This window comes from Kwoniella dendrophila, chromosome 4, assembly GCF_036810415.1.
Source record: "Kwoniella dendrophila CBS 6074 chromosome 4, complete sequence".
Classification (NCBI taxonomy): domain Eukaryota; kingdom Fungi; phylum Basidiomycota; class Tremellomycetes; order Tremellales; family Cryptococcaceae; genus Kwoniella; species Kwoniella dendrophila.
The window spans coordinates 1-24,204 of NC_089479.1; the positions used below are offsets into that span (position 1 = coordinate 1).

The following is a 24,204-nucleotide window of genomic DNA, read 5'->3' on the forward strand; positions in this document are numbered from 1 at the left end:
CCCCTAACCCCCTAACCCCCTAACCCCCTAACCCCCCTAACCCCCTAACCCCCTAACCCCCTAACCCCCTAACCCCCTAACCCCCTAACCCCCTAACCCCCTAACCCCCTAACCCCCTAACCCCCTAACCCCCTAACCCCCTAACCCCCTAACCCCCTAACCCCCTAACCCCCTAACCCCCTAACCCCCTAACCCCCTAACCCCCTAACCCCCTAACCCCCTAACCCCCTAACCCCCTAACCCCCTAACCCCCTAACCCCCTAACCCCCTAACCCCCTAACCCCCTAACCCCCTAACCCCCTAACCCCCTAACCCCCTAACCCCGAGCTCCCATCAGAAAACTCCACACCACGTACCACCGTGGTCCAGCGTTTGACCGGTACCTGTTGCTGGCCGAAGCTACTCACCAACTCTGGGTCGCGACCAGGTTCAAAGACGCTTTCTTTCAAGAACTCGACCAGTATCAGATAGCTCAGCCCGGTAAATTGGTGCTTCAAGCAAGCCTTGGTAATGTCCACCTGCCCACTGCCGTCTTTATCCACTGTTTGGTCGAAGCTGGTTGCGATACCATCCGGCTCAAGGCTTATGGTCAGAAAATGCCCATCACTGATCAGTTCCTCCATTCGGAACCAGCACAGGTGAATCACCGGTACTCTGAACATAATGAATGGGACATTGGTACCAACTTTGCTTCACCTTACATCTGGTTGTTCCACTCGGCCACCGGGATCCACCATGGCATCAGACATTATCCGATGGTGGTACCGGGATCACTTGATTTTGGCACGGTGAATATAACAGCAACTCATCTGCTCCGCAACCTCTCGGTCAAGATATACCCCAGGATTGTCCATGTCATCAAGTCATTCAACAGTCATCTTCAAGGCGGCATACCGAAAACTCTCAGAGGTGTAAAGTATCAACTCGGTTCAGCACTCAGGATGATACATAATTTGACCGGTAAAGATGATATGCACCTGGGTGGATTTAGAATAGAGGTCACGGTGAAAGCCAAAAGTCTGAAACAAGCAACGCGTTTGGTGCAAGAGACGGGTTTCCTCAACCCGTCCTACTGGTTACATCAGGGTGAAGGTCCACACTACCGACACCAACTGATTGCCAAACTGATCAGTAGAGACGGTTTCCTCCAAAACGCCAACTGGGTTTATCAACAAGCCGACATCAATCATATCTTCCAAGGTCGGGATGGTGATGGACCAACAAAAGTTCAGATCCAAGTTCTCACCGACATCCTCAATGGTCTGGGCTGGAATGCTGGATACCGGAAACCTACCAAGTCGCTCAACAATTCTGCTTGGTGGACCGGAGTACCTCACCGAGAAGAAACCTGCTTTCAACTTCTTGCAACCAAGTATCAAACTGATGATGAAATTAGTAGCCTATTTGACCTGGCCCGACAATCCATGTCCAATGGATTTTTACCTTGCAAGAAGAATCCCGATGAACCTGGTCACCACTATCAGAGGAACAACCGAGTCCCATTCAAGATCAGATGTCCCGTGGTGGGTTGTTATCACAAGCTGGGCCGGGAAGGTATCATAAGCTGGATAGCTGAGTTGGTAGAAGCTGGATTGATGGAGTTTGAAAGTTTGGATGCGGAAGCTGCTTGATCGTCCAGTGATCTTATATATATGGTGGAGCACATTCTGTGGCACAGGTTCATAAAACTGCGACCAAATGCGCTGGACATTCAAGGTGGGGTTCCCATACGGTGAGCTGGTTCATGGTAGGGGCCATTGGGGGTTTTTAGGGGTTTTTAGGGGTCGCTGGGGGTCAACAGGGGTCATTAGGGGTCAGAATGGTAAGTCGTCTGAATTTATTTTCTCATTTGTCACACAACACGCTCTATGCATTCACACTATTTTATCCAGGCTAATCAGTCCATTTTCTACTGGTAATGTCAAACAGAAATGAAAAAAATCATGCATGGCCGTCACCGTCACTCATCTTGGGTTCCATAAATTTGATCCCGGTTTAGTGGGTCAGACCACCGAGTGAGTGAAAATAATTTTTCATTCAACACACATCACGCTCTATGCATTCACACTATTTTATCCTGGCTAATCAGTCCATTCTCTACTGATAATGTCAAACAGAAATGAAAAAGATCATACATGGCTGTCACCATCACCCATTTTGGTAACGTGGCGGGTCAAATTTTCTTAGGGGTCAGAATGGCGAGCCGTCTGAAAATATTTTATATCTCAACACACATCAAAGCTATCTTCATTCTGACTTCAGATTATGTATCCTAGGCCTTTACTTCACCATCTGACCCGTTTGCATGCATAAAAAAATTTCCTCACCGTACGGTCATCCCCTCCCCCCCCCCCCCCCCCCCCCCCCCCCCCCCTGGAACGGGCGTGTAACCCCCTAACCCCCTAACCACAAGCTTAAAGTAGATAATTCCTATACAGAGTTTATAGAGTTATAGTCCATAGTTCATACGATAGAATCTCCTATGAATATCAGTACACACCCAGCATAAGTTCAGTAAAATCAGTCATTCAGCTTAACAGAGATCCAGCAAGGATTGAGTCGCATGGTAGTTACCCTATCTACCGAAACTCAGTAGCAACTCCGGTGGAGATCAACCGAATTTGTGCTACACCGACATGACAGACTGATTATGATGAATTGGTCCCGGGGTGGCTCCAAGTGTATACGGACAATAGCGGATATCGCCGTTGCATGGACCGTGATTCGAGTTGACCGAAATCGCTTGTACAGACACAGCGCTTCGCCGAGTTATTTCGGTCAGCCTACCTACTTGACCGAAATTTCAACTATGATGTCCGAATGGTTTGTCACAATCTTGTTAATCATCCTATCTTATCTACTTCAAGACCGAAATATTTGTCACTGCTTCAATCTCAAGCTAAGCAGTGACCGAAATACACCAGATCGACATGATGTTGCTCCAAAGATACAACTTAACGACTCGGCATTCGAAATGAAAACCAGTTCTGAAAGATGTCTTACTAAATCACTTCTCCGAGATTTCTCAAGATATATAATGGGTTAATATGTTGAGAGAGAACTTTAGATTCGACCAGAAAGCTGTAACTGTTTTAGATTATACAACCTACCCGTAAAAGGAGAACCACAGTATTCACTTAGCATTGAATAGTATAATCATGGATTGTGAGTACTTCGCATCTACGTGTATTTAACTTTTTATCTTATCCTCTTTGATCACATCATAGGTTACACTTATAGCGTCAAGGGCAACTATACTCGTATCCCTTTTCAATGTAATACCGTCAATGGGTCAGCCAATCTTCTTACTGGTGAAGTTCAATATTCCGCGTACGGCTATAAACCTGATCAATCCCCAACACAAGGGTGAGTTGACCCGAGACTTACGATTCAATTTACACCGGATAGTGTGCTGAATCGAAATATACCAGGTTCCTTGTCTTATTCAGTGTTGGACTCGGTGAGCCTATTTATCTCTCTCATCACTTAGTCGCTAATGTATCGAGCCTGAATGTAGCTGCTCAAATTGCTCTCAGTGTCTTTTATAGATGTTGGTGGACGTTACCCACTTTAGCCGCTGGTACTGCTCGTGAGTAGCGTTCCTTAATTTTTGCAAAGTCAAAGCCTAATCTGAAAGGTCCTTGATAGTCGAAGTACTAGGAGTGAGTACGACCAGGTCCATCTTCCGCTTGAAGACGTGCTAAAACGTGATGACATTATAGTGGGCTGGTAGATTGTGGAGTATCTATTCGTGGAAATGGGAAATCAACCAAGGCGGGCTTTGGTATTCCAACTTCAACGCTTATATCATGCAGTGAGTAGATGATGAGTATTCCTTTCATACCCTTTGCATGTTTCAACGACGTTTTACTTGTTGTTACGAGCTGAGCTGAATCGATTTATTGTTCAATCTGTCAGAATTTGCTGCCTTGTGATTGCGCCAACCTTCTTCTCAGCAGCAAATTATATTCTACTTGGAAAGTAAGTTAATACTGTCTTCTACATTATCGGCAGAAAGCGATAGATTGAGCTTATACTTTGTTTTGTGTTTACTAGACTTATTGCAAATGCCGGGTAAGTTTGCAATCCTACCATATCATACAACACAAAATCCAGTGCTGACCTTCATATGTTATATTGCAGTCCGGAATATACCTCTCTGCATAGTCAATCATTTTCAACGCTTTTTATCATTGCCGATATCGTATGTCTGGTCGTTCAAGCTGCTGGAGGTGGAATTGCGGGGACAGCGAATACCAGTTCAGGTTCTGATACAGGCGCATATATCATGACTGCCGGTGTCGTTCTTCAACGTGAGTTAGCTTTCTCCCTTTTTCACATCTGCAGTTGGAATCTATCCGTCGAATGATAAAATCTAATTGACAACCAAACAATCATCATCCTTTTCACGTTAGTCGTTGTCACCGTTATATATATTGCTCTTTTTGTAGAATGGATGTGGAGAAGAAGTCATTGCAAACCTGCTAGAAAACAGTACAACCCATTTGCGAGATTTTCCAAGAAGAAGGGTAGAAAACAACCCATCAAGAACGATGGGAAATCCTCAAGTCTTGCAATGGGAGAGATGTCGCCCACGTCTGCAGCACACATCAACACCACCCTTGAAGCTCAAAATGACAACCACTACGGGGCTTCATCGCTTGATGCTTTATCAGAAAAGAAAATCAAGTTGATGTGCGGTTTGATCTCAGCTGGGACTTTTCTGATCGTAATCAGGTGAGTCTTGTTCGACCAAAGCTGCCAGCGAAAATCACATGTAACCTTATTCGGTCATCTTTAGATCTTTCTATCGATCAGTGGAGCTTTCAAATGGGTGGACAGGTCGTATCGCTACCAATGAACCTTTGTTCTGTGGTCTTGATGCAGCTTTGATGGTAAGTTGGGATAATGCGGTGTCCTATCTTACCAAATTTATGATACTGATGGTGTGTTTTGCCAGTTTATCTTTGTTTACCTCTACGCTGTAGTTCATCCAGGCTTGGTATTCGGTAAGCGATCTATCTGGTAGTCTACCGAGATCTAGGGGCAACGTAGTCTAGGGGGAAAGCTAAGAAGCGGGTATCGATCTCCCGAATGTGTTGGAAATGAATTCAATAGTATTCAAGTATATAGAGAGTATGACCAAAAGTTAAATAACGATGCATGTGATCAAATAGATAATGATGCACGTGGAGGAACAGGTGGGGAAGGTTCTTTCTTGATCAGATCATGTCGGTATGTTCTTGTTCTGTCTTCCAACTAAGCCATCTGGGTCTGATGCTTGTGTCGCATCAGCGCCAGCATGACCTGAGTTTCGTTTGTGGATTGTATAATCTCCATCCAGAAAACTCTTGTGTTTATGAATGCTTGCGACAAGCCGCAATCATATGGTTTCGACCACGTCTTCCACGTGTTCTCAATATTGTGGTCAAGATGTGGATATATGCAGAACATGACCACAATATTGAAGGTGAATCAAATCACTGACTATCAGGTAAACGGTATTGTCATATTCCGTTCCTCGTCAGCTCTTTGTGAAAATACGCTCAGGTCCGCTTCCAGTGCATTTTGTAGCATATCATAAACTTCGGCACTAGTTAGGAGTAAACGAGCCGTGAATATACTACCATCTGCCAGACATGAGGGCTATCAAACTTACGCGAGACGGATATGCGACATTTTCTTGAGGGTATCAAGGATAAATTGAACGTCCTTGGCATAGGATGCAGCGGCTAGGTAAAAACCGTATCAGTCATCTGGATAAGCATAATGCACACTCACCAAATGCGTCGTCAATAGCTTCTAATCTTTTACTTTCCCATACCATGAGCGCGGCAACCCGACACCATATTCTGTCGAAAGCCACGTCAGTGCTGATCTCAGACAATGTTCGTAATACCCACATGATAGCAAAAAGGTTGACATCTCCGATGTTCTATTAGGATGATCAGCTTGTGAATGAGAATCCTTTTCTAGAAGTGACTCACAGCATCATTCAGTAAATGCAATACCCCTATTATACGCCTTGCAACTTCTAAAGCTCTAGGATCCGGTCTGTCTGGAGAGTCAATAGAGAACAGAAACATATCTGTGCATAGTGTGATGAGTTGCTAAAAGGAATCATCAGTCGAAATCAGGAGAACGTTAGAGAGAAAGGCTCACCAAAGTTGCAGTACCTGAGTTGACCGTGGGTTTACCATCTTGTGTTCTCTCCGCCTTCTTCAATTCTGGAGGTATATTTTCATTTAGCCGCTGTAATGCACTTCTCAACCTATCTTGTTCGGTACGGCATTTTGGTCGAAGGGACACCCGATGCATAAGGTCTGCTGCACATAATATGTATCCTCTATACCGGGTGTCAGCAGATTTCAGGAAGACACGGCCACTCACATCTCGGGAGTATGAGCTATATCACAAAGTGATGAAGACTTCCCGGACAGATCTTTTATCCGCACATCACATGTCGATAGATGAGAATCACCCTTGATATAGTTTTCAGTCAGCTTGTCTGACTCATCACGCATTTGATCAGAGTTTCACTTACAGTTTCGTATTCCGTCCACGGGCGGGGCAGAGGTGTCGTGATCCTACTCAAATCGAATGAGGTGGACAGTTCAAAGCCTATACATACACATTTCTCCACTAAAAACAATGTCCAGCTGACAAACAAGTCAGGTCCGCTCTGCAAGTTGATGGTAGGAACTCACAAAGCATAGATTCTGTCTGCCAAATCGATGTGTGATACAGCTGGAGGGAGATATGTTGTAGCTCCATGCAATTTCTGATTATTATTAATATCTGTTGATGACTCTATACGATCTAAACCAACGGCAATGGCGAGTCTGTGGGGATATTGAGTTATATGTCCAGATGTTGCATCTTATCCACTCACCCAACTGTCTGACCCATCATAGCCCACCCCTATGACCAGTCTTTATCAGCACAAGTCGTCATACTTAGGATCTAAGCTTACCTCTAATTGTCGATCTGAACCAAATAGCCATGCTGCTAGCATCGTTCCTGTACGAACAGCGTCAAAGACAGAGCTGTGCGATTGGAGAGCTTCTTCCATATTCTGTTTTGCCTTCCTATAGAAACTCTTCTCCATTTTTCGCAGGGATTCTAATGGTGATCCGCGACAGGTCATAAGATACTAACCATTGACCGATGTCAGTAAATATCAGCTTAGCAAGACTGAGGATAGCATACCATTGCGTTCAGAAGACAAGGATGAGGTCTTTGTGTTAGATCCGGTGATTGGAGTCTAGCGTAGAAGGACGATATATGCATGTCTACTCCGATTACGCGATGTCCTGTGAAATACAAGAGAAGTCTGCATTGAATTTAGCAAGTGATATCAGTATCTCCGACCGACTCACAGGTGATCCCGTTCCATTTCATTCAGATCTGACCCATTGAATCCTTCTTTGTCACCTGAAAAGTCATTCAGGTAATCTGCAATATTCAATGACTCCCATGGTGAGGGTAAACTTTGCACAGGACCGATCATCGAAGGCAATAATCCTACTATCCCTATCTCCTGTGTCCAAGGGCTGTTGTCAAGTGATTCTAGGTGGTCGAGAGGTAGTAGGGGTCCACTCGAGACGTCAGATGTCGTCGGATGAGTATTTGTCGAGCTTGTCGAGCTGGAAATATGATTCTCCTGTGCTTGATGGTTCAGGGTTGTGGAAGGCTGAGCGGAACTGGTTTCTATATTCAATGAAGGTGATGGGTTCAACGATGGTGATTTGGGGTAGATGCATTCTTTGTTCTTTCTAACACAGTTGGCACATGCTGGTTTTTGAGCTGGACATCGCTATGAAAGGTCGTTAACTTTGAACGAAGGAGAAATCTGATATGTCGGTAAGAGTCGAGCTTACAACTTTTCGAGATTTGCATGCCTGACAAGCTTCTCCTCTGCATCATCATGTGGTGATCAGCCTGATGACCTCATCTTGGATGAGATCTAAACGTAGGCTTACCTAGCTAGGACATTTCCTGATGATAAAATAGACGGTAAGACAAATTAAACTGATGGATAATCTTCAAGATTGTACTCACGACTCTTCTCCTTTGAAACGGCAGGCATCTCGATGATCGTCAAGCATAAGACTATTTCTGTGACAATGCCGTCGTTCTTCCAAGAGTGAGAGTGTTGTATACTGTATTATATGTAATACAATTGATTCTGATGCTAATTATGTGCAATATTGTAAACAATGCATGCGACGTCGTCGATGTCAATGAAGATAAGACAAATCACTGCGGTGCAAACAATAAAAGTGGAGGTTGTTGACAAAGAAACCTAGAGCGTTCCTGATAAACTACCATGTGGATTGGAATAATTCAATATTATATATAAAATTATAGCTTGCTCCGTTAAAATCAAAGGCAAAGAGATATTACAATTCATGCTGCATCATCTTGGATATGAGCCGTCTCTTTCGCGATATCTCCGCTACTTGAAGAAGATGAATTCTCGTTTTCGCCTTTCTTATTTCTATATCTTCTCATACCAAAGTTTACGCCGTAATATCCTATCAAAATGGCAGCAAAACAGCCCACGATTGCAGCACCTATATATCCTGACTGGTCGTTTGCCTAGATCAGTAGTTTAATCAGCTTGGATAATCATCGCTTCGATGCATGATTATCATTCTCCACAATAAAGAAATGGTAAAAGTACTCACCCTAAACCATGCTCTCCACCACCTGCCGGCCAAACCACCTCCGTTGGGATCTTCAGCAGCTTCCGTACATTTTCCACAATTCTCTCCAATTAATCCCATCATGGTTATAAGTGATATGCTACGGAGTCACAGCATAATTTAGACATAATACTAAACCACTGAAATATAAGGTACTCACCTTAAAGCTACAACTATCGAAAGCAGGGTTAACACGATTGAAAAATTCGACATGGTGGCTGTTTTGACCCTTAAAAACCTTTCCTGTCGGTGATCCACTATTCTTCCTGCTTGTATTCCTCGTTCAACAGCACAACTACCTCCTGCTTGCTCAAAAACTGGCAGGTGCTCCGCTGCTTCGGTTGGTAAGGTAGACTTATGCTGATATTGATCCTCTTGATCTGCCCGTTCTAAAGCTTCTATTTCTCCCCCTTCGTGATTTTCAGCCGTCGTTGGACGCATCCCTATTTCTGTTTTGGCATTGATGGGTAAAGCAGGAACCACCTCTTCTTCTTCAACGTTAATCAGGATAGATTTTGAATCTTGCTGTGATTGTTGAAATAAAGATAATTTACCTTCTGGCGAATCAGTCGATGGGGTAGCATAGGCGTATAACATTAAGACAGAATCGAGAGAATCGACCAATGACATCCCTGCTGTGAACTACGAAATTGAACACATCAATGATATTTCTAATAAGGAATTTTTAGAAATGTATCAAAAGTACTTACCAAGAACTGTGTTCGGATTGAGCAAATAAGAGATTAGCGGACTACCAATATTAAAGGCATTGATCACTCACAGGTAAGATCACAATCTTCCCATGACTGATTTCCTTCCCGCTGGGACCTCTTTGAGCTATAGCTGAAATAGCGAGTAGAGCTATTGAAGAGGCGGTATCAAAGCCTGTGTGGATTTGTTGAGAGAAGTACATCAGCTACTTTGTTCATTCGCGATTATCTCTACTTCGATATGCAATACACAATCATCGTAAAAATCACTTACCAAACCCAAAAAGTATTCCAACCGGATACATCTTCCAGCTTTTATCCACAGCACGTAGTACAGGTCTTATAATTCGGACCATACATCCACCACCATATATCTTATTCTGATCACCGCTTTCTCCTTCATTTTCGTCAGGTATACCTGCTTCTTCTCGTTTTCTAATTGCTCGCCGCTGACGAATCGCAATTATGAGGAAGTAGATGTTGATACACGCTATTAAAAACAGGAAAGATGATGATACTGATGCACCGATGATTCCTCCTACTGATCCTACTTCTGCAAGATTGGAGTAGAAGTTAAAGATTATATTTGTCAGAAATCTTCAACGAAGGTTAGGGGCATTTAGAGTAAGGCAATGAATAAGAGCTCACTATCTAGCTTATCGTATATATCCACACTATTCAACGTATTTAGCACATATCGAATGTAGCCGAAAGCAACAACGCACCTAATTGCTATAGCTATGTTTACTACTATCACAATCGTTGAGTGTCCAAGGGAAAAGAATAGGCCTATACCCACGCAATCCTTAGTTTAATTATATCATGCAAAGCTTGAAAAGGACTAACCACATGTTATAGGCAGATGACCAAGACTGACTAATTGCCTAGTAGCGTTATCGATAGCCGAAATATGATCCGCATCAAGACCTGCACAATGATTGTATGAATATGTCAGCTGGCGAGCTCGACAATACTTTGCGAAAACCATTTCAGGACTTACCATGCCTCAGTCCGATTGTCTTTCAGCATGAAGATATTGATGTCAGCTAAGACAGCGCGCTGGAAGAGAGAGTCAACTCACCCATGCGAGTAATGCCAATCCGAGTAGTCCATCAGCATCGCTGAAACATATTCCAGCAGCTATCCAACATATAGCGTTTGCAAGTAGCTCTCCCCCAATTAGTAAGATTGCTCGGCCTAATAAAGTCAATCTTCTGGGTGAACCATCTGCATGCCTTGTCCATCTAGGCACAATGCTTGCAGTTCTCATCGTGAATTGAACCATATTGCGTTGGCGTCAGCGACGATGATTGCTGTTTCCGTGTTAGACTCTATGCATATTAAGTGTATACTGTCGAATTGAGCTGAGTATTCTTATCCAATACTCTAACATGTTATCTATCAAGATTCCTTATCATAGGGACAAAAGTTGAAGTTAGATGATCGGTTACGGCTAATTCAATTCATGTAAACAACCAATAATATGAGTCAAAGATAAGAAGAACGGAGTTTAAAGGGATGTCCGCTATCATATCTCCCCCCTCTGTTCCTGCGATACATATCATCAAGTCCCAGCTGGGAGCCGCTCGAATAAGTAGAGATGGGTGCATAGACAAGTGTAGGTTTTATACAACGTACGAAACAGATATAAGTTATATTGAGCGAACAACATTCTAAGCCTCGAAATCACCAACTCTTATCTAGCTGGAGCGGACGAAACCTTCCCCATGCGTCAGGTGTACATTAATCTTCGTATGGGACCTCTCGATGTCGAGGCATTTTCAATTATTCTTCTTTCCACGTTGAGGTGTCGTTTGTATCTTCAATAGATTTTCCAACCAAGAGTCCAGGTATCTCGGATTGATAGCATTCGGAACTCGAAGCCACCCATGTTCAAGGAAGTGGACTCGATCTTCCGCTGATAAGAATTGATATTCGTTCATATTGCAGCATTTACGAGAATGTTGAGGATGCTAGATTGAACAATTGCTCGTTGATAGCAACTGCACCTAACGAAGCCATTTATGTACATGAACAGACCACACATGTATGCCGGTAAACCGGACCGGTTTGAGGAAGAAAACAAGAGATCTTGTTGATCGCGACAAGATCACATTGTGAAGCACATTTTGGGGAAATGCTTGTTATGCTTGTTCCAACATACCGCCAACACCGATGAGTCATGAGGACACACGTTATGTCCGCTTCAATCAGCATGACGCTTTTTTGCGAAGGCGAAACAAGGAGAAAGCAGATATATAGATTATACTTCGCTTGTTGTGGGGATTCGCTGTATTTTGACTGGCATTTTCGGAATTTTTTGACAGGTTTGATCTTGCACAACGACAATCTCTTGATAATCAGATAAGCTAGAAGATGCTGTCGTGTAAGTGCAATTTTATCTGACGTGCGCTTAGTATTGTTTGATTCCTATGCATGATATCTAAAAAGAGTCGCAGCAGGCTGAGACCGAGACTTGATTACGGAAATTCAAGGAAAATGGGTGAAGTCCAAACTTTTGGACCATCAACTTGTTCAGCAACAAACCATACTGGCTCGAAACCATGGGGACCATTCTTTGCCTGTATATCTAATACCCCACTGAGGGCTGTTGGTAATGTATTTGGCTTGGCAATTCTCTCAATTGCGACAAACATATCTACTCCACCTAATTCCTCCTTTACCTTTGCAGTTTGTCCGTAAAGAATCGCTCTTTCAGCTTTGAGTGAGAATATCGGTGAATGTCTAAAAGGCGGTGGTTTGAGAGGATCGCCGACCTGAAATAAATCGATGAGCAAGGTGCAATCAGACCATATCGAGCATTATGCTCACCTTAACATATCCTTCGATTGCACCATCTACTTGTATTTGCCCTACAATTCCACCAAACCATTCGATATCCAGCACTATTCCGTCGACATCCCCACTTGTCGAACTTGTGAAATGTATCCGACCTTCGTTATCGGTCCAATGTGTTTCTTCAGGATGCGTATTATCATCGGACATTCTTTTGATACCTCTAACTATACCATTAGTTACAGTCAGCACTCCATGCCATTTCGCTTCTCTATATCGATCTTTGACCCTTGCTCCGCCCCTAGTATAAAGAATTAGCTCCTACCTTACAAAGATATATATACAGTACTTACCAAGAGACCCTTATATGAGATTCCGAGTAACCAACTTCCGCATGCAAATTTCGATCCAGTATTATACCCTGAGAACTATAAGCTTTGATGCTTTGGAACCCTGCTGATTGACCTAAGAACCTAAATCCAATCTTGGCTGATGAGCTGTTGATCTTGACCTCATCGCCCTGCTTTACTGCTGAATGGCTTTCAAGCCAGGTAAGGCCAACCAGCCTTTGACCTGTGGTGGCGAAAGTGTGTCGTGCTCTTAGCGCAGAAGCAATAGTTGGTTTATTCAGTTTACCGGCTACGATTCCAGTAAGTCCACCTCGAGTCCCAAACACCGCTGTACCAGGTATACCCTGGTCGCGATATCAGCTTAAATCTACTTCGAACAGACCAAAACACTTACCCCACCACATCGGCCCCGATGCTCATCGGAATTGGCTGAAACCCCCAACTTGTATCCTCTCGAGATCGCATCATGCAGGAACCACTATGGATTATACGTTAGTTCAGCACGTTGTCCGAAATGGACCAAAAACATACCTCAAAGTGTCCCCAAGCTGATCCAACTTCAATCAACCTTTCGAGTTTGGGATGATTCCAACCTAAGTTGGCTCTTCTCCCTCCAATATGGGGTATCAATAAATGTGATTCAGGTTGATGAGCATAAGTAGCATATAGATCGTCAATAGGCCATGTTCCAGGCTCTATAGTATCCGATTGCATTTGGTCATTCCACTAGACATAATTTTGATGAGTGATTGGCGGCGAAGACATGATACTGCACAGCTTACCTCAAAACTCCTCGCCACGTTATCATGCCTATCGTATGGAAATTCACGATTATGATCATCTAAAAATACTACGTTATGGTCCCCTCCTACAGCAGTATTACCACACCATTCTGTTCCTGGGTAAATCTTATCAAGGAGTCAATTGAAATCATACCGCTAGCGAATTCACTCAATACAAACTCATTGTCCTATAAATGAGACTGGCGATTAGCTACTTTGATGTAGCATGAGGAGAATAACTCACCTTGTTCAGTTCGTCTATAAGCTTGACCGTAGCATCCCAATTGTCCTTGGTAACGTTGAAATCGTTGGCTGTATACCCTACAACATCTAATCCCGCACATTCTTTAGCGTAACTGAAGTTGTATAAAGAATCATTTGTTCCGACACTATCGTACCAAGAAGATTAGGTTAAACTACAATGACAATTGGAATCTGGTGAGCACTCACGTGTCATCCGAATGGACATGTAAATCTCCATAATAAATGGATCCTGGTGAATCCGAATCTATCGTAATTAATGTTGACCCAGCCTAAGATTTGATTGTTAGAATGGAGAATGTAACAACTGAACGGTTAACTCACTTTCACATACGCTTTATCTACTGGCAAGCCCGCCTCAATGCGATAAGACCCGGATTTTGAAAGCTCAAACACCTCTGTCCTGGTGCTCCATCCATTGGCAGGAAGCTGTATATTCCGCCACTCTTCAGTTTCTTTAGTTCTTGTGTTTATCAGGTTTAGAACGATAGATAACGGTGTGTTGGTTATTGTGTTACCCCAAATATCTTCAGCTCGAACAACCACTTTGACAGGATCTTGACTGGGTTGAACCAAACGTGGAGCTAGTACGACGATATTATTGGGAGGTCTTGGTACGATCTGTAATCTAATATCATTGGGGACCGCCGAGAAACGGGATGTTCCAACTGGATCGACGTAGACTAGTGAGGTGGGTTTAGCATGCACCTGATGAGAACGGAGTATGATTTCAACTTACATCGGAAACGGAAGCTGAAAATTGGAGAACAGTCTATGTTTAACATTCGTTTCACTACAGGCATTCACAAAAGCTTACTCTTTTTCGATAAATCTGTATATCAATCAGGCATCACCCTTAGACACAAAATGTAGATAACTACTCACGTCTGAACTCTAGTACCTGCTCCTCCCATTCTTCGATCACCTAACCTCAAGTGAATCTTATCTCCCACGTTTAGGAATCCATCGACGATATCACTATGAAGATGGATCAGCTATGATGCAAATTTTTGATTGACTACTTACACGATTATACTTTTCTGAAAAGGTCTCTCGTGTCCTTTTTGATCAAATCTTACAGATAATCCTTGCACGGTAGACGGAATTTGTCCAGGAAGCAATTCTGCAGCTTCATATTCGGCTGAAACATAATTTGCTGCTTTGGGATCGGATGTTTGAAACACTACTCGAAATATCAGCGGTGTCTACAATGTGGATAAACCTTTGTTCTGACATACAAGCCCAGTCTGAATAAAACTAAATTGTCAGCGTTGCTTCGGTCTAATTTGACTCACTTTAAAAGTAGCCTTAATCCAAGCACCATCGGCCAGTCCGGAAGAACCAACAGTATCTGAAATCCAAAATCAGCATGGATTTAGCCTTACACTCATTATCGACAACTCACAAGTCAGTCGTATTTCCTGCCATGATCCTGCTATAAGTTCTGTCTCCGAACATGTCACAGTACCCAAAAAGCTGAAGATGTTAGTAAGACCCTGATGAATCGAGACTTACGGTGTAGATTTGACCAAATCATAGAAGCCGCTTGGAGCTACGCCACTATCAGTACGATGTCACCTAGTTACGTGTAGTGTATATTGTACTCACATGTATAGCTCCCAATGATATCGTTCCGTTCTTCCTGCGTTAGAGTCTTCATAGTTTACGCTGCTATGTAAAGTGTCGAAATGTATCGTGATTGCTAGTGTCCAAACAACAAAAAGACTTAAGAACGACTTAGCTTACGGGTCGCATGTTAGTCCCATCTTTCCATTGACTGCTTGCGATACATATTAAGATGATGTGGTTTCCCCTTGACAAGGTACGAGAACTTCGGGATGAACATCGGGTTGGTGATGGCAAACCCCATTTAAACGTAATGCTTGTTATCGATATCGGAATCTGCTGCATAGATATCGGAATGTTGGAATCATGCAAAGTCACGTCAGAGAAAGAGTATATGAAATGGAGTAAGTGTACATCTATCTGTACAAGATAAAATAATTGAGATAATAAATCAAGCGCAGATAACCATTTCGCTCAAAAGCGATAACATGAAATAACATGAGTCATAATTGTCATGATTAATCGATGGCGTGATTTATTCCCTCGGTATTTTAACTGATTGTACCATTCTCATGCGCTTATCGGAATTTTTGTTTGGTTCCACAATTAAGCATGATGCAATCTCCCTATATGTTCAGGTCAAAAATCGGAATATGGTATCAAGTCGCGTTTTCTTTTCAACGTCATTTTCATTTTACATAGAGCTTAAGAATCGGAATATGGTATCAGGTTGCGTGCATGGCTACAACGCAAAACACATCTAGATAAGGAGATTTCAAATGGAAAAAAGTCTTTTTTTAGATTATGGAGAAAGATTGTATTACTCGTGAAAAGATATATTATGAGAGCTGTTATTCCAAATCATGAAGACATGTTACTCCGAATTTGTCAGGGAACGTACACTCATTTAGCGGTAGGCCCTACTATTTATGTCGAAGTTGAGTCTTTAAGATTTATAGGACAACAGTAGCATAAATCAAGCTAAGTAAGTGTACTACAATGTATAAGAATGACTACAAACTAAGATCGACGAGGAAAGTACAATTTATTCAGCTAGAACGTCCTTTCTTATATACCTTTTTTCTGTGTCTATTCTATCATCCATATTCGTCGAAGTTCGACGATGTTAAGCGAAGTTGATGGCAATTCCGATGATTCTGCTATAGAGTTCAGCCTTATTACTCTATGCGTCGATGTTGTTGAGTTCGATGTATTTCTTGTTCTTCCGATGTTATATTTATTACTGTATCCGTCGTTGAAGTGATCATTGATGTGTGTTCAGTCGCCGAGGTTCGCAAGTTATCGATTTGGTATCATGACAGAATTCCTCAACCTTACAGACTCACGCAATATGTCTCGGTCTATCGATCGAGAGGGCATTAATGCTGATATTGACGACAAGTCTTTGGAACTCAACACTCCCGCCAATGGCAGAGTGGCACCTCCGTTGGCAGATCGCTCGAAACCATACAACAGTGGTAAAGGTCCTATAACCGATGCCATAATCAATTTCTTTCGTCTCAAAGGTCAACATCGAGACTCAGAGGCGCTTGATGATATTGCTACACAAGTCTCAGTGTATGGTGGCGAACATGCCGAATACTACAAGCCTCGAGAGGATTGGGAGGTAAGTCGTTGCATTTAGCTATTAGATGACTTGCTAAAGAAAAGTGAACAGAATATTGCCGCTTTCGATCCTGATTTCAGATGGACTTGGCGTGAAGAGCAAAAAGCAATCCGTAAAGTGGATTGGAAAATCTTTACTTGGATCTTGTTGATGTTTCTGGCACTTGGTATGCTGTTTCGCTACCCTCTGTCCCGATTCTAGTGTAGTTGATCGATATTCGTCTTCCAGACATCGACCGTGCGAATATTACTAATGCGACCGCAGATAATCTCTTAAAAGACCTTAAACTTACTCAAGCAGACTACAATCTTGGTAACACTTTACAGAATTTGGGTTTCCTACTATCGGAATTGCCCTCTCAGCTTATCTCGAAGCGACTTGGTCCCAATAGATGGATCCCGATGCAAATCATCATATTCTCCATCATATCGGGAGCTCAGTTCTGGCTGAAAGGTCGAGCATCATTCTTGGCATGTCGATTTCTGATGTGAGTGACCAAAACTTCCGATGAAACAACGTTTACTGACACAGGCTCCTTGGCAGTGCTGCTTTCCAAGGAGGGTAAGTGCTCTTTCAGCAGTTAGCGATTAGCTATTCCTAATTCTTTGTTCTAGGTTTATTCCCGATGTCATATTGTACCTTTCATACTGGTATAACAAGAATGATTTACCACTCAGATTGGCCTTCTTCTGGTCAATCAATTATATTGCAGATCTTTTGACTGCATTCTTGGCCGTGGGATTGCTGAAAATGCGAGGAATTGCCGGAAGATCGGGTTGGAGATGGATGTTCTTAATTGAAGTGGGTTCACGTCGAAAGGTCCTGTTAAAGAGATAATGCTGACATCTTCTGTAGGGAGTCTTTACCTTGTTCATCGGAAGTGAGTGGTTGAATGAGATAACCATGGCTATGAGTCGATAGTGAGCTGACATTCTCACCTTGTAGTCGCCTCGTTCTGGTTCATGCCACAAGCTCCTACAAGGACCAAGTCCAAGTTGTTCCCTAAGGGGTACGTCACCGATCGAGAAGAGAAAATCATCGTCAATCGTGTTATCAGAGATGATCCAGGTAAAGGAGGCATGCATAATCGACAAGCTCTAACACTCAGAATGATTTTTAACTCTATTATGGATTGGCATATGTGGCCTTTGTAAGTTTCCATCGTTCTTCTTTTGTATCACACATCACAATACTGACGGATCTTACAATAGGTATTTGATCGGTCTGACCTACAATCTACCTTCTTTCCCGGTGAAGAACTATCTACAGTTGTCGTTCAAAGATTTAGGCTTTTCTACAGTCAACGCGAACTTGCTTACAATTCCAACAACGGTCATCTCTGTCTTCAACATCATCCTGATTAGTGTAATATCCGAATTGGTGAACAATCGAAGTTTTGTAGCCATGACCGAGCAGGTAGTAAGTTGAAGCATTAAAATGCCGTATATGACGGTTGTTGATGCTAATTACACTTGATCTACAGTGGTTTTTACCTTGTATTATAGCACTGTGAGTCATGTCAACTCGTGATCGAAACTGTTACCGACGATTGTGTTACAGAGAAAGTTTGGCGAAATTCAACGGCTGGCAATATTTTGCAATCGCCACAATACTTCTCGGCTTTCCATATGTGAGTAGTTAGATCCCCAGTTTCAGAACCCAGCTGATGCACATCCGTTAGGTGCACGCCATACATGTTTCCTGGTGTTCGCGAAACTCTGGGACTATCCGAACAAGAACCGTATCAGCATCGTAAGTTTCCACTTCGTCGCAATCAATGTCATGCGCTGACAAGCTGGCGCAGATTATACAATATGTTTGTACAAGTCAGTAAGATCATCGGAGCCAACATATATCAAGTGAGTAATTACAGACACTTTCCGCGTACGTTTTCATAGCTGATTCCAGTCTCAGGCTTCCGACAAGCCTCGATACCATAAAGGCAATCGGGTATTGATTGGAATCATCTGTTATAATATGGTAATACTGTATCCTGGTACTTGGTTGTTTTATCGATTCATCAACAAGAAACGTGACAAAGTGTGGAACAATATGACGCCTGACGAAAAGGCAGACTATCTTGAGACAACAAAGGACGAAGGTAACAAACGATTGGATTTCCGGTTTGCCAATTAGAATATATAATATCATTGCAACACCACCTACGTACTGAGAATTGGTGAGAACGGGATGCTACATATTGATACTCGCCTCGTCTGATGAACCAAACAAGCTTCGCAACGATTTCAGGAAGGAAGGACGTTCTCTAGTACTAGTTGGCATGATTATCAATGGACAGGATGTAGAGGTCGATGTGATTACCGAAGCTTGTTGATTTACGATTTCAGTTTTACCATGTCCAGATGTTGATAGCTCTTCAGTCGAATCCTGCGGGTTTTCAGTGCTCAATGGACCAATTGATTCATCGTCAAATTTGGCTTCCTGTGCCATACCGTATCAAATTAGCACAACCAGATTCTACTACAGCAGACATTAGAAGTAGCAACCATGGGTCATACAAGTATTGAGAACAAAGGTTGTCAATTTGACGCGTGAACACTCACAAAACTTTCCCAATTTGTTGATGAGTTGCTCAGCTCCCATAGCACCTTGAGCCTATCTGCATTGGTTCTCATAGACTGTTTCTTCTCCGCTACACTTTGGATTTGTGAATATCTCATTTTTTTGTTTTTTCGCCTACTATTTGTTGAGTGTCCGTAATCTGTGTATGGTAGTCGCGGGTCCGACAGGTGCTGCTTATCGAATGATGATTTAGTGGTCGTGTCAGTCATGTTTATGTCAATTGAGAGAATATTCGATGTATCAAATAATAATTAGTATATTGCTTTATTTTATAGTTCACCTTGATAATAACTTTGTACTGATAGTATTGTTCTCAGAACCAAAAAAAAGAAGAACCACTAGCAGATCCTGTTAATTTATGTATTGAAGCGAGTGGCAACGAAAGACCCCAGATTGATGTAAATGCGCTAAGCATTTGCAAGAAGAGAGATTTGTCATGTGCTGTAATATCGATCTTTCCGACAAATGCGTTCCAGACCTTAGCTGTGTTAGCATTCTTCAATTTGAAGCCCCGTTCCGGTGATCCCATCTAATATCGGTTTGCCTGTGGTTTTGCTGGAGCAATAAAGTATTGACCCCCTCACAGAATAAGCCTTTGAAAATAGCGCGATAGGCAGTGAGGTAAGTCAAAACCAGATTCGAAACCTCCTTTCAGTTGACATCGTCATGTTGTCTTGGACTTCGTTGTTCAGGTATGACGTTTAATTACACTACAGCGAATTTTAAATCAGCATTTCAAAAGAGTTTAACGGAATGATCATTTCATGTCACTTCCGGGATTATCGGAAAGACTAGATCAAATTTCTTGACTTCCTTTACAACCTGGAATCGTCTTCATCTAGGTGTACAATGTTGGCGAGTATTTCGCAAACGAGGATTAAGAAAATGACAGTACACTGACGAATAAGCGCATATCACTAAAATACATGTATGAGACGTCATAGCGTGTATGAAGGATAAAACATGGCTACATTACCAGTATTGACACGATTCCGACGTCTGATTAACAAATCCTATATGATTTGAGCAGGTCCGGCCTTTCTCAATGATCCATGTGACCTGCGCTGACTCGTCTATATATATTAAGTTCCAAAAGGTTTCGCCTGCCAGATTAGAAAGGCCTGCTGTTTCTGTTGATACAAATGCAACGTGAACCACAATATGGTGTCATATCCCAGCGGCTTGCAATTCACCATTTGCTAATAAACCACCGATTGGACCTTTGCCTTCCACTAAATGTTTCGCAACTTCAGCCACTTCATCCATTTGCTCTTCAACGCCCGTCTGCAGAGCATTTGACATAACTTCACGTAATGTTACACCTGCATCAGCTTCTAACGTTTGCGTGACTAACGTACGTGTGGATGAAATTGACGAAGTAGAAGGGGGTCCGGAAATCGTGTTAAGAGTCTGTGTAACTGATGTAGTTGGTTGTGGGACATGTGATAAGTGTTGAGAGAGTAGCGATGATTCGCCTGTAAAGACGAACAGGTCAACTTTGAAATACACGTTGGAGCCTCAAGAACACTCACCTCCTATGGCCTCTTTCACACTAGCTTCAGCAGCTTGTCGGATAGCAACAGGGTTCATCTCCATTATAACGTTTCTCTCTACCACTGCCACCCCTTCCGGTCCTCCTGTTCGGGCTGCGACCGCTAATTCGGACGTTATAACAGCAGCTTCTTCTCTGACTGCGGACATCATTGTTCTTACTGCTGCCATTAGGACTTAGGATTGTGCGGTTATGAAGTGTTTTGGATCGTTCGGTAATCGATGTAAGAAGTAATGGGTAGTCGATGAGAGTATAATTTCACTCGCTGAAGAATAAGTGGGTCTTGATTATAGGAAAGATTTATGCATGAGAAAGATAGAAAATAAAGAAGGATTTGAATTATGCATTTATCTGTATACAATAAACCTGTTACCTGTTTCGCTACTCTGGGTGGCAAGTCGAGATTGAAATGGATACATATCGAGACTTTTTCCAGAGGATGATCATCAGGCACAAAGGATGGAGCTAAAATGACGTAGATACGACGTAGCTGGTGATTACGATGGGCATTACAGGATATTCCTAATCAAGAGCAAGACTGGATTTGTAATAATCTGTAATAGATGTAATTATGATTATTTCCTTTTTGCGTTTATCCCATTTTATCCTGTTTGGCCCGATTTGATTCCGTCTTCGCTATGAGCTTCTTGGTTGAAGAGGTTTAAGGTTAGAGGTTTATTATTGTTCATCTCGTCAAATTAATTGTGCATTGATAGTGATGGTACAACTTGAATGCAGCAAATAACCTAGACACACAAGTTCACCATACATAGTAGTATACACGTAACATGTCGTCTTCTGCATGGCCACCGGAATTGAAGTGAGTATCATCAGATAGTTGATCGGAAGGAAGTTGACGGATATTCTGTAGAGCATGGGTTCAACAATGTTTATCGAAAGCAACAGCATCGAACAAGGATGCAGTAAATTCAGAACTCAAACAGGTAAGACAATGATAACGATCATGCTGTAGTAAAACAGAAGGGAACTAACCCGTATCATCAGATATTATTTAGGGCTCATGCTGATGGAACGATCAAAACGACTGATTGGAGTAAAGTTGAACTTGCTTCGTGAGTTATCGTTTTATTTGATTATGACATTGTGAGATTCAAAAGCTTATTGCGATTCATTTTGCAGATTGAAAGCTCAGGCTCAAAGAACAACTCATGTACCCCTTCCTCCTCGAATCAATATAACAACTACGTCTTTTGGTCCTAAACCCATAGTTCCACCTCAAGCAAGTACTTCTTTCAATCCTTCAACTTATCTTTCTTCCTCGGCTGCCGGTGGACCAAGTACGACTACGCCAGCACCAGCACTAGCAATAACGACTTCCTCGGAGAAGAAGAAGAAAAAGAAAAAGTAGGTCGTGTCTCTTCCTTGATTTTGTGTCTGCATGACTAATTCCGTTATTTTACAGAAACGATGGATCAGCTAAATCATCTTTCCCTACGCCATATCATTTTACATCTTCAACGGAGGAACAAGAAGCCCTTGCAAGGCGTGCGGCTAGATTCCAAAAGCCAGCAGAAACTTCTTCGATAGCAGGAGGTGTAGATAGATGGTTTGGTGGAGGGGATAGTGACGAATCTCTGAATGGTATAGGTATGGTACCTGGTCAGGTAGGCAAGCGTAAGATGAGAGGTAAAGGTGGTTTGGGATACAGTGGGGAAGAAGTCATGGAAGTTGATCCTGTAAGTTTGTCAATTTTGATATATTGCAAAAGCATACCAGGCTGATACCATGGTGACCCAAAGAATGTGATTGATTGGGATAAACACACGATTAGAGGAACTTGTACTAAATTGGAAAAATCGTATTTGCGATTGACATCTGTAAGTAAATATTTCTCTTGTCACAATCTACATCTACTGAACACCGCTTGTTTGTTCCATGAAGGATCCCCTTGATGACTCGTGTAGTCAAGATTAACCTGCTAATCATATATTCTTCACCTTAGGAACCAAAACCTGCTGACGTTCGACCCTTACATATCCTTCAACAAACCTTGCAGCTATTGAAAAGAAAATGGAAGGAAGATCATAACTATGCATACGCTTTAGACCAATTCAAAAGTATGAGACAGGACTTAACAGTAAGTACAAATCACAGTTAAACGGTTTTCCTACGAATATTATTGACACCCATGTTTAGGTTCAACGGATTAAAAACGATTTTACTGTTGAAGTCTACGAAATTCACGCTCGTATAGCATTGGAAGCGGTAAGTTAGCATCTGAAGATTTCCTGACCACAATAGCTAACTTAATTCACCGCCTTGCAGAAAGATCTCGGTGAATATAATCAATGTCAGACTATGTTGCGACAACTGTATGAGCTAGGTATAAAAGGACATCCACAAGAATTTTTATCTTATCGAATTATCTATCTTCTGCATACTAGGAATAGAAGTGGTGGGTTAGAATTTTCCACGATTATTTCTAATCTCCACTTATTCCTTACACACAATCGCCATCATAATGCGACACAGTGGATGCTGATGAAACTATTCCTTTCAGATATGGCCACTCTTCTGGCTCAGCTGACCCAGACTGAAAAATCCGATCGAGGAGTCAAACATGCTTTAGATGTCCACGCTGCGTTGGCGACGTCAAATTATGCTCGTTTCTTTAAGTTGTTTACCTCTGCACCCAATATGAGTGGATATATAATGGATCATTTTGTTGAAAGAGAAAGAATAGCTGCGTTAGCGATCATGTCAAAAGGGTGAGTTAATACCGTTCACTGTCTCTGCTTATACGCTGTATGCTGATTGCCATGAACATCAATTCTAGATACATGACTTTAAGTCTAACATATGTTACCACAACTTTAGCATTCGATACCGAGGAAGAAACCGACGCTTTCCTTCAAGCTCACGATGCTGCAATTTACGTTCCTATTTCGGCATCTACCACAAACAACAATCACTGGAAACCTATCAGATTGCCACCGTTACATGAGAGAACATGGGACTGTCGTAAAGCCCATGCAGCTTGTGCTACTGGTATAGGGAAATATAGGGTAGTGGATTTGAAAGGTCAAGTCGATTAAACAATCTCAAATTCCCTTCACCTTGTCTTTCTATTTATTTCGCCGCTACCTACTAATCGGTCAATCGGATTGAGTTAGATTTTGCACGCCAGAGGCATCATATAGTTAATTACGGACAGACAAAATAAGGTAATGTACATTTCCGATCTCAATTTTGTGTCCTCCCTTCTGCCAACATAGGCTTTCCTGTATAAGGATGGTGACAGGGTGGTT

At 42.4% G+C, this 24,204-nt stretch overlaps 8 protein-coding genes across 8 annotated transcripts; 3 read left to right on the forward strand and 5 right to left on the reverse strand.

Moving 5' to 3' along the window:
• Nucleotides 1-3,158: 3,158 nt before the first annotated feature.
• On the forward strand, nucleotides 3,159-5,029 carry L201_003140 (uncharacterized protein; the record flags this gene model as incomplete). The annotated part of the gene is made up of 12 exons (XM_066218900.1): nucleotides 3,159-3,165; nucleotides 3,228-3,366; nucleotides 3,432-3,460; nucleotides 3,518-3,589; nucleotides 3,649-3,662; nucleotides 3,723-3,814; nucleotides 3,919-3,981; nucleotides 4,057-4,074; nucleotides 4,144-4,313; nucleotides 4,416-4,737; nucleotides 4,802-4,895; nucleotides 4,961-5,029. The coding sequence occupies 12 exons, from the start codon at nucleotides 3,159-3,161 to the stop codon at nucleotides 5,027-5,029; spliced, it is 1,089 nt and encodes a 362-aa protein (XP_066074997.1).
• A 461-nt stretch (nucleotides 5,030-5,490) lies between these two features.
• On the reverse strand, nucleotides 5,491-8,089 carry L201_003141 (uncharacterized protein; the record flags this gene model as incomplete). Its single annotated transcript, XM_066218901.1, has 16 exons — nucleotides 5,491-5,593; nucleotides 5,660-5,732; nucleotides 5,782-5,852; nucleotides 5,904-5,935; nucleotides 5,988-6,110; nucleotides 6,163-6,346; nucleotides 6,391-6,482; nucleotides 6,545-6,659; nucleotides 6,708-6,842; nucleotides 6,893-6,921; nucleotides 6,974-7,153; nucleotides 7,210-7,333; nucleotides 7,380-7,816; nucleotides 7,881-7,917; nucleotides 7,983-7,998; nucleotides 8,062-8,089. The coding sequence occupies 16 exons, from the start codon at nucleotides 8,087-8,089 to the stop codon at nucleotides 5,491-5,493; spliced, it is 1,779 nt and encodes a 592-aa protein (XP_066074998.1).
• Nucleotides 8,090-8,409: 320 nt separating this feature from the next.
• On the reverse strand, nucleotides 8,410-10,688 carry L201_003142 (uncharacterized protein; the record flags this gene model as incomplete). Its single annotated transcript, XM_066218902.1, has 10 exons — nucleotides 8,410-8,601; nucleotides 8,691-8,808; nucleotides 8,869-9,350; nucleotides 9,490-9,593; nucleotides 9,693-9,971; nucleotides 10,067-10,092; nucleotides 10,144-10,207; nucleotides 10,265-10,345; nucleotides 10,419-10,437; nucleotides 10,500-10,688. The coding sequence occupies 10 exons, from the start codon at nucleotides 10,686-10,688 to the stop codon at nucleotides 8,410-8,412; spliced, it is 1,554 nt and encodes a 517-aa protein (XP_066074999.1).
• Nucleotides 10,689-11,898: 1,210 nt separating this feature from the next.
• L201_003143 (uncharacterized protein) lies at nucleotides 11,899-15,144 on the reverse strand (the record flags this gene model as incomplete). The annotated part of the gene is made up of 15 exons (XM_066218903.1): nucleotides 11,899-12,195; nucleotides 12,251-12,515; nucleotides 12,568-12,908; nucleotides 12,959-13,042; nucleotides 13,096-13,290; nucleotides 13,347-13,472; nucleotides 13,591-13,735; nucleotides 13,797-13,879; nucleotides 13,932-14,290; nucleotides 14,347-14,360; nucleotides 14,493-14,585; nucleotides 14,634-14,812; nucleotides 14,903-14,958; nucleotides 15,013-15,051; nucleotides 15,123-15,144. 15 exons carry the CDS (start codon nucleotides 15,142-15,144, stop codon nucleotides 11,899-11,901), a joined length of 2,298 nt encoding a protein of 765 aa, XP_066075000.1.
• Nucleotides 15,145-16,524: 1,380 nt separating this feature from the next.
• L201_003144 (uncharacterized protein) lies at nucleotides 16,525-18,936 on the forward strand (the record flags this gene model as incomplete). The annotated part of the gene is made up of 13 exons (XM_066218904.1): nucleotides 16,525-16,800; nucleotides 16,852-16,966; nucleotides 17,029-17,287; nucleotides 17,344-17,361; nucleotides 17,415-17,601; nucleotides 17,656-17,680; nucleotides 17,746-17,950; nucleotides 18,012-18,219; nucleotides 18,284-18,309; nucleotides 18,361-18,430; nucleotides 18,482-18,552; nucleotides 18,605-18,659; nucleotides 18,715-18,936. The coding sequence occupies 13 exons, from the start codon at nucleotides 16,525-16,527 to the stop codon at nucleotides 18,934-18,936; spliced, it is 1,737 nt and encodes a 578-aa protein (XP_066075001.1).
• A 57-nt stretch (nucleotides 18,937-18,993) lies between these two features.
• On the reverse strand, nucleotides 18,994-19,481 carry L201_003145 (uncharacterized protein; the record flags this gene model as incomplete). Its single annotated transcript, XM_066218905.1, has 2 exons — nucleotides 18,994-19,242; nucleotides 19,365-19,481. 2 exons carry the CDS (start codon nucleotides 19,479-19,481, stop codon nucleotides 18,994-18,996), a joined length of 366 nt encoding a protein of 121 aa, XP_066075002.1.
• A 1,069-nt stretch (nucleotides 19,482-20,550) lies between these two features.
• On the reverse strand, nucleotides 20,551-21,105 carry L201_003146 (uncharacterized protein; the record flags this gene model as incomplete). The annotated part of the gene is made up of 2 exons (XM_066218906.1): nucleotides 20,551-20,858; nucleotides 20,916-21,105. The coding sequence occupies 2 exons, from the start codon at nucleotides 21,103-21,105 to the stop codon at nucleotides 20,551-20,553; spliced, it is 498 nt and encodes a 165-aa protein (XP_066075003.1).
• Nucleotides 21,106-21,723: 618 nt separating this feature from the next.
• On the forward strand, nucleotides 21,724-23,991 carry L201_003147 (uncharacterized protein; the record flags this gene model as incomplete). Its single annotated transcript, XM_066218907.1, has 11 exons — nucleotides 21,724-21,755; nucleotides 21,807-21,879; nucleotides 21,941-22,008; nucleotides 22,076-22,300; nucleotides 22,359-22,632; nucleotides 22,696-22,773; nucleotides 22,899-23,033; nucleotides 23,093-23,161; nucleotides 23,222-23,351; nucleotides 23,457-23,664; nucleotides 23,733-23,991. The coding sequence occupies 11 exons, from the start codon at nucleotides 21,724-21,726 to the stop codon at nucleotides 23,989-23,991; spliced, it is 1,551 nt and encodes a 516-aa protein (XP_066075004.1).
• Nucleotides 23,992-24,204: the final 213 nt, after the last annotated feature.